The 8,156-nt window shown below is 34.2% G+C and overlaps 3 protein-coding genes across 3 annotated transcripts; all 3 read right to left on the bottom strand.

The window, feature by feature from the left end:
• Positions 1-1,342: 1,342 nt before the first annotated feature.
• LOC108564926 (piRNA biogenesis protein EXD1-like) lies at positions 1,343-3,141 on the bottom strand. The gene is made up of 4 exons (XM_017924127.1): positions 2,909-3,141; positions 1,964-2,857; positions 1,782-1,910; positions 1,343-1,730 (listed from the first exon to the last, which is right to left on the bottom strand). The coding sequence occupies exons 2-4, from the start codon at positions 2,597-2,599 to the stop codon at positions 1,509-1,511; spliced, it is 987 nt and encodes a 328-aa protein (XP_017779616.1). The 5' UTR covers positions 2,600-2,857; positions 2,909-3,141; the 3' UTR covers positions 1,343-1,508.
• An 800-nt stretch (positions 3,142-3,941) lies between these two features.
• Positions 3,942-5,234, bottom strand: LOC108564927 (piRNA biogenesis protein EXD1-like). Its single transcript, XM_017924128.1, has 3 exons — positions 4,539-5,234; positions 4,360-4,479; positions 3,942-4,301 (listed from the first exon to the last, which is right to left on the bottom strand). Exons 1-3 carry the CDS (start codon positions 5,121-5,123, stop codon positions 4,083-4,085), a joined length of 924 nt encoding a protein of 307 aa, XP_017779617.1. The 5' UTR covers positions 5,124-5,234; the 3' UTR covers positions 3,942-4,082.
• Positions 5,235-6,168: 934 nt separating this feature from the next.
• Positions 6,169-7,837, bottom strand: LOC108564924 (aminopeptidase N-like). The gene is made up of 6 exons (XM_017924125.1): positions 7,778-7,837; positions 7,574-7,726; positions 7,416-7,523; positions 6,835-6,864; positions 6,602-6,782; positions 6,169-6,552 (listed from the first exon to the last, which is right to left on the bottom strand). Exons 1-6 carry the CDS (start codon positions 7,804-7,806, stop codon positions 6,169-6,171), a joined length of 885 nt encoding a protein of 294 aa, XP_017779614.1. The 5' UTR covers positions 7,807-7,837.
• Positions 7,838-8,156: the final 319 nt, after the last annotated feature.

Raw genomic sequence — 8,156 nt, 5'->3', positions numbered from 1 at the left:
GATTTGGGTTTACAAAATTTCAAAATCGATTTTCGAGAATGTGTGCTATCCCTGTTCTAAAAGTATAAAAATATATATATTATATATCTAGTTCTAATTATAGTCAACAGTAGATGAGTTATTCTCATATTAGTTTAATAAGTAATTAGTAATATAGATATAATTAAAAAGTAATTTCAAATCTTCAAGGATTAGTTAACTAGTGTAATTAGGGGCACTAAAAGGATAAAATAATAGATTTGGCACATCATATTGCAATAGATTCAGTAAATGTTAATTATGAATAGCTTCTAAACATCGCATCTAATAACCGCTTACGTAACAATATATAACCTTGATTGTAATCATTATGTCGAGATCTAAGCTTATCAGGACTGCTGTTAACATCGGGGGCCTTGTCCGTTAATCTTACTACTCAAAAAGTTCCATGATTATATCTAATATAAGTGCAAGAAATATATTCAATTAATATTAATAATCTAAATAATAATTATAATCTTAATAATAATAATATTAATGAACAAGATTATCTTTATTTTAAGATTTTTAAGATTTGAACACAACTTCGCTCAATAGAAATGTTGAAATTAGTAATTTTGATCTGATTTAATTAATTTATAAAAATTTACACAAATTATGAAGATTTAACTCAATTTAAATATTAAATACTATTCTTATATTTGATATGTTAATATTTGATTGTTATATTCTATTTTTAATTAGGTTATATTTTAATTTAGATTCTAATTTTAATATGTTTCTTGTTCAAATAATGTAGAGCTTTTCAGGATTAGATGCAATAAAAAGTAGTGAAAAAAATAAATTCTTTCAATACCTACATCAATCAAATCCTTGAAATCCCCAAAAGTTGAGCAAATATACTGGTTTTCAAATAAATTGTGCATTTCATTTCCAATTATGTGAGAGTTACCAGTATTCCCAAACACCAGATGTCGCATCACGAGTATTTTAATCAATACTTAACCGGATTGCAGTGCCCTTCCAAACTGGTTGCAATATAGTCCAATAGATCTTCATAGTAGATTTCTAGAGATATAAAATCGATAACGATGCAATTATAAATAGTTATGTATTATTATTTGAAACAAATAGGAAATTAGGATCAGTTGTTGATTATTGAGTAACAGTTTGTATAGGTTTAAGATGTAGATGTCTAAAGATATGCATTTTGTAAAGTTTTATTTTTCAAACACACGAGTATATTGTTTATAATAGTATTTGGTTAAGTTAATAGTAATTCAATATTCGTCATATTTATTAAACATATCATATTCACCAAAGTGAAATATATACCTTCAAAATAGACTTCTTTGTGGACATATATATAGGAAAAGTTATATAGGTTTTCCTATAACACGAATTAATAATTAGTGTATAGTTCCTTAAAGATACTTCTAAATTGTAAACATATAATAGACAATTTGTGAAACGGTTGTACATACATATAAACATATAGACACTTATATAAATAGGCTTTTTGTAGACGTTTAGGAGACTACATATTGGGGGCAGTGGAACATGGCTCCGGCCTCGTGAATTCCAATTTCCAGAGTGCCGTAGATGTACTTGGAAACTTCATGTTTATACTCACTAAGTAGGAGATCTTCTTGCCTCTTTTTAAGAGTTATTAAGTAAGCAGCAAGTTGCGAAGCCAAATACTGCTTGCGACGCGTGAAGGGTCTATTGCACCACACATCACGCTTCATAGACTGAAAAGTTATATCATTATATATTTGATAGGGAAAGATATACAAGTATACCATAGCCTCTTCGAAGACGCGCTGTGGTACTCCAAGATACTCAGTGAGGCATTCGCTCAGATTTTTACCGGAAAGTTCTCTTGGTATCTCCCCAGTCATAGTTTTCATTACGAGTTTGTAATCGGTAAACTGTAAATTATAATTAGCAGTTAGTCATAGTAGAAATCAACAAAGTTTCTTACCTGAGTATCGAAAATGTTAACGATCTGCACGTTGTAGCGAAAATGGAGGCAATCAACGATTTGCCTCGAATCGTGCATCACCTTAGTTATATCATTTGATTCCATCAACCATCTGATCTCCCGGGGCATCTTCTCAAAACCCATAAGGAACAAATCAAAAATATAGATATGCCTCCAAGAACTTAGGACGATGACGTCTAAAATCCCAGACCTTCCCAAATTTCTTCCTATTCCCACAACCCCGATGTTTTCCACATGCGACAAGTTGTCGTAAGCTCTGTAATACTTCCTGTTCCTCTCGCTGATGTAAACGTAGTTAGAAACCAGATCGTCGAGTTCATTAAACTCGCTTATAGACAGAACATTGTCGTAATCAACTAGCCCATCCTCATCTCTCTTCAAATTAGGCTCCACAAGTTGAAGATACTGCATCTGTGTTCTCATAAACATCATGAACGGCATCCTTACATTGCTGCGATGGTCCAACTCTATAACGTTAGTGAGACGAATACAGTCATCCACAGTACTAACGAAATCGCCTTCGAATCTCCCCTCTTGGGAAAACACGATCAGCCTTTGACCCTTGCTGAATTCGAAGGGCTCGCCGGAGATGTCGTGGATTCTTTCATCTGCCATCTTCTCGGAGAGCACAGAGCAACAGATTGTTTACAACTGAGAGGAGAACTGCACAAAATGGCGAAATTGCACAAATGAACTGGATCGAGCTGAAGCAGGTGCTCAATGTTGCAAGATGGACAATGTGCAACTACCTTCACCAAATTTTAATTCCAATTGGAACATTTAATTTCCCATTCCAATCAATTAAAATTTGCAGAAAAGGTAGAAAACATGACTCTTACTTCAACGAATCCTCTGGTTGATACTTGGGTATATCTAGAATTTATATAATTACTTTTTCAGATTTTGAATTTCAATTGTTATGACTTTTAAACATGTCTATCTGAAGTTCATCTATATTCACATATGTCAACGCGCATCCCTCTCCATAACAGATGGCATTGATGCATTTAGTCAATACTTTAAGGGTTGCATTTTGCAATAGCCACGCCCGAAAATTGCACACTTTGATTATATTTTTTTTTTAATAAACACAATTATAATATGCACATAGCCTAAGCGTTCCAATATAAACAGAAACTGTAGACTTTTTTGTTCGATATTGCTCATGCAAAAAAATTCTTTATCCAACACTGAAAGCACGTTATTTAACATAATAAAATATTTAGTACACTTTAGATTCATCATGTATTATATTTGAATATTAGTTAATAAGAATTTTCACAAAAAAAATAACAATTGCACAATTTACACAAATGACAGCTAGCTTATGCGAGTCAGGACCGGTTTGGGCCGGCGTAATACGTGTAATCTGTAATTTACAGTTTATTCATTTGTATAGCTTTTATTACTTTTTCAACTTCCTGTAATCCTACACAACATTAAATAGTTTACTATCAAATGTATAGAATAGTCCAACATTATAAATAGTATTTAATGATAGTTCATAGTAAAATATGATAATTTGAATTTAGGATGATCTAACAAACATTATCTAGATATTTTTTGATAGATTTGATAATTATAATCTTCTTAGATGGATATACATTTCCATTATAGGAAAGTTTTAAGCCGTAACAAATTATTTCAATCAATGTTTTTCAAAATCTTAAAAGTATAAGTCCATCAACTATTATTATGTAAATCCTGCATCATAAATTTATTGGAAATTATATTTTCTTTAACTAGAGTATTTGATATTAGAAGTTTCATTATCAAAAGTCAAGATATGTGTTTAATATTATGAAGTCATATAATGTTAAAATTTCTTGATTTTCTCGATAGGGAAGGGATGAACCTTGAAACAATACTTAAAGCATTTATTAGTATATTTAAATGCGTTATACAAGTTCAATTTTCAAGTATATTTATATATATGTAACATTTAAGAACACCCTGTAATTGGAAACGTTATAGGAATGTATATAGTTATAGATATGACTAATGTCGCAAATAAACATTGTAAATAAGCAAGTATAAGTTATAACTTTTGTATAACTTATACATAAATGATATACCGATAATCATGATATTGAAAGATTTAGAGCTGGTATGTGGGGGTGGTCAGCATTTTCGACGCAACGTTATGTGCTTGGTTGATGGTGCTGTATGCATAGTTTTCAGTTTCTTCTCTGAAATTTTTCAGCATCAGATCCTCCTGTCTTTGCTTCAAAGGAATCAAGTAGGCAGCGAGTTGCGAGATCTGAGTCTTATCTCCAATGCTTAATGGTCTGCGATACAGAAAGTTTTTCTTAGTAGCCTATAATACAAAGATATTAATAAAAATGTCTAGATTAAATTCATCATTCTCGCAATGCCTTTTCCAAGAGCTTCTTATCAAAATCCAAATAATGCTGAAGGCAATCGCTAATGGTCCTGCCATTAATTGTCTTTACATCATTTGGAAGAGTTTCTTTTACGAGCATGTAATCACCAACCTATGAATAAAAACAAAACCTTTTTGATGTTTTTTAATAAATTGTAGTGGTGGTATTACCTGGGTATCGAATATATTCCTGACGCTAACGTCGTAGCAATAATGCAAGCAGTCGATCAAAGATCTAGCGTCATGGGTCACCTTCTTAATTTTGGTGGTTTCCATCAACCACTTAATCTCATCTGGTATTTCTTCATCCAAAGACGCTAAATCCACGATGTATACCTCACACCAAGAAGCGATAGCGATATGGCTGAACCTGCAGAGTCTGCCGTAGTTACAACCAATTCCAACAACGCTAATAGTCTCGAACTGACTGAGTTGTTTCATAGCACGTCTAAACTTGTTGTTCTTGCAGAACAAGAAAGTGAAGCATTGGACCATTTCATACAAGCGTTCATACTCGTTGCTCTGCATACGCTTGTTCTTATCAGAATCGGCATGCTTGATAAGTGTAATTTCCTCAATTTCGTACCTATAAAAAGTCACTTCCTCCTTGATGCGATTCAAGGTGTCATGATGAAAGTTATGAGTGGTATGGATTTGATTATGCGAGCCCTTCATGTATATACCCTCGTAGGCATCGTTGGACTTCAATAATATATAGACAAGATCGCCCTTGTAGAAATTAAATGGCCTTTCCATCTTGAAGGATTCTTAATGGCTTGCTGACCACTTGCTCGTTTGACGAATGGAGACAAATTATTCTTGGGCGTTGGATGCTCTGGACCACAATAAATCTCTGCATCCGCAGGACCTTCCAGGACCTGCAACTACAACTTTAACCTCTACTAAACAGATGGCGCTTCGAGTAAAATTTATGGAACTAATACTAATTGCAAGTTCAAATATGATTTATTCAAGTATGTTTTATAATTGAATCACATATAGAATTGGCGAAAAGCATTTTTGTGATTAAGGTTAAGAACAACTTGAGCGTTTCTTCAAGACTCCTGGTGTCTAAAAATAAATAATAATTAATAAAAACGTATACACTCACTTTAACTTCCTGATCAGAGCTTGTTATCCTAGTAGAAATTTCGTAGAAACAGCGAAACATTCAATTTTCAAATCCAATTTACTCAGCAGCAAAATCATCAAACATTCTCAAAATATAATCCAGAGCAATCAAAGTCCCTGTGTAAGTTTCTGAAGCAATAGCTTTAAAGATAATAACTCTATCTAGCTTTCGGAATATGTCATTTTTGAAGATCATACCCAAAATGCTAAATATGCAAAAATACTTATAGCTATTTTTATTGTATTTAAAGATTGATGTAGATACTTGTTCAAGATTGCCTGAACGCTACAAGACAGTAGTTATTAATCGAATTCTCTCGTTATCTACAGTCGCATTCTGTTATTTCTTGTAGAGGTAATTCCATTTTCGTTCCAGGTCCAAACCGAATCTCATTCCGCCACAGAACGTAATGCTCTGCAAATTCGGATCAACGTAATCTGGGAAACGCATGAGAGCTTCGTGGCTTGCTTCTAGACATTTCCCGACTTCGAAATAACACAGCCAGTACATTAAAGTTATTCTGTTCTTCAGCTGTAGATCATCTTCTACATTCTCATTTAAGGAGCTGTCCTTTGTGTATGAGGCTTGTAAAAGATCAATAATGTTTGACTACAATAGAAGTGGTAAGATTATAATTAAAAATTGAATTTATACTTCGAAATTTTCGTATTAGAAGCTGTGCCTCTTCAAATACTGCATCAGTTTCAAAGCTATTGTGTAGCTCAAATCAGGAGATAGAGGTAAATCGAAAGCGTCGTCTATTAATTGAGCCCTATTTGTCGGCGTTATAGCTTCCAATTGTCTGTCCATTAATTGTTCTGTTAAGAGTCTCCAATTTTCCTCATCGTAATTTACCCTGTAATAACCTGTAACATTTTTATTGAGGATCAGCCAATCGGTGGCTTTCGCTCGAGTATTCAATAATTCCTCTTTATGTTTCAACCAGAAAACTGGACTCGTTGAATCAAATTGATCACCCGTCAGCGCGTAATTTATCGGCACTTTATACAACTCATCGGTGCTCGGTCCATTTCCGTTCGACAGATATCTGTGCTAGAAGAATACAGTTATCTTAACTTTCTCAACGATAAGACGATCGTACTTGTCTTAAGTGAATCGTTACGTCGTGGTAATTCCTGGTTGCTGTTATTAACGGATATCCCTTTTGAGCGTGCGACGTGTCCATTATTTCGCAAACGCTCATTCCATCCAAGAACGTTTCATCTTCATCCATGGCCTTTTTCAATCCATTAAGGTCATTAGAGCTTACAATCATGAATCTCCTGAAAATCGATTAATTAAGTTTACGTTTCACTATTAATTTTATGCACTCACCTATCGGTTAAGTAATTTTTAAGACCTCTTCTAAACGTAATAGTAGATAAAAAGTGTTTTATCATATTTTCAACAACTCCAGCTGAAAATTATTAATTTTACTAATAATTTACATTTGTCATAAGCAAATCTATCAAAGATGTCTTGTATCTCTTAAGGGCTTCCAACTGGATGATAAATTGGCTTTGTGTATTCGGAGGCATCGACTTCTGTAATGGTAACTTACAACCACACACTTTTTCCATCACCCTCCAATCTGGTTCAGCTAGAGAAGTATTCAAAGAATATAGCAAATTCCTCGTTTAACCATAAGTATTTCCACCAACTAGGGCTCACTGATGGCTGTATTCATGCCCAATAACTGAAATAATTCTTTGCTTTTCAGCGGCAGTTTTTATTTTCTTGTCATAAAACAAGCCTTTTTCACTGTAAGTAACCAATCCCCAATTATCTATTGGTACTACAGCTTGTTTTATCTTATTTAAACTATATGGTGTCGTATTGAATTCCGATAGGATTCTTAGCATTTTACTACAAGAGGTCAAGGCCAAATCCGCTCTACCATCTTCAATGGCCTAAACGCTGTGATCTCCATATTTGATGCTTTTGAAATCGTATAAACAAATGCTAAAAGGTACATCGACAGAGGTGGCGTCGTCTCGAAGGAGTCTCTGATGTAATCACCCAAGCTGAAAATTATGCTTGTTATATACAGGTAAACTTTGATACGGCTCCTTACGTTTGGCTTTGTTTCAAAGGCATGTTGGAGATTGAAGAGTAACTTTTCGAGCGCACTATGTGCACATCGAAAGTGGCTTTGAAGGCTGGTTCATCAAAGCACGGGAAAGCCTGTCGCGCGTGGGTCGCTTGGAAGTGCGTCGTGGCTAACCATCTAAAATCACGTTGTTTGCCAATGTAATATGCAAAAGGTTAGTGCCCTTACCTCAGCAGTTCTATAAAAACCACGAACATTATCGTTCAAAATCCTGATGAAAAAAATCTCAACAAATCCCTTATCATCCCTCTCTAGGTTATCCTCCAAATGAACAATTAGGAATTGTTTATTTCAACGTCCAGTATTTGCAGATTATGTGAGTGAAACGTAACATTCCTAGTATTCTCGATGTTAACTTTTCTTTAATGTGAAATCATCGAAGTTCGGCTTCAACTCAAGATCGTAGTTTATAGGATCTGGGTAGCCTGTAATCGATTTGGCTTTTCACCTCGGACAAATGTTCTTTTACCTTCATCGGCTCCCAAAGCCTAGACCACTCCGGTTCCGAACACAACCCGTAGGCTAAGAGCTCGCACACGAAGAAGTA

This window comes from Nicrophorus vespilloides, unplaced genomic scaffold, assembly GCF_001412225.1.
Source record: "Nicrophorus vespilloides isolate i.1.1-1 unplaced genomic scaffold, Nicve_v1.0, whole genome shotgun sequence".
NCBI lineage: Eukaryota > Metazoa > Arthropoda > Insecta > Coleoptera > Silphidae > Nicrophorus > Nicrophorus vespilloides.
The sequence above is the reverse complement of the archived record's forward strand: the minus strand, read 5'-3'. Positions and strand labels throughout refer to the sequence as shown.

Excerpts from the sequence above, each read along its gene's own strand:
- LOC108564927 (XM_017924128.1), bottom strand. The coding sequence starts at position 5,123 with ATGGAAAGGCCATTTAATTTCTACAAGGGCGATCTTGTCTATATATTA. Across the intron at positions 4,480-4,538 it reads GGAATATATTCGATACCCAG|GTTGGTGATTACATGCTCGT; the intron begins GTAATACCACCA and ends TTTTATTCATAG. Across the intron at positions 4,302-4,359 it reads ATAAGAAGCTCTTGGAAAAG|GCTACTAAGAAAAACTTTCT; the intron begins GCATTGCGAGAA and ends TTTGTATTATAG.
- LOC108564924 (XM_017924125.1), bottom strand. The coding sequence starts at position 7,806 with ATGTTCGTGGTTTTTATAGAACTGCTGAG. Across the intron at positions 6,783-6,834 it reads AAAAATTACTTAACCGATAG|GAGATTCATGATTGTAAGCT; the intron begins GTGAGTGCATAA and ends ATCGATTTTCAG. Across the intron at positions 6,553-6,601 it reads TAACGATTCACTTAAGACAA|CACAGATATCTGTCGAACGG; the intron begins GTACGATCGTCT and ends GTATTCTTCTAG.
- LOC108564926 (XM_017924127.1), bottom strand. The coding sequence starts at position 2,599 with ATGGCAGATGAAAGAATCCACGACATCTCCGGCGAGCCCTTCGAATTC. Across the intron at positions 1,911-1,963 it reads TTAACATTTTCGATACTCAG|TTTACCGATTACAAACTCGT; the intron begins GTAAGAAACTTT and ends TATAATTTACAG. Across the intron at positions 1,731-1,781 it reads GCGTCTTCGAAGAGGCTATG|TCTATGAAGCGTGATGTGTG; the intron begins GTATACTTGTAT and ends ATAACTTTTCAG.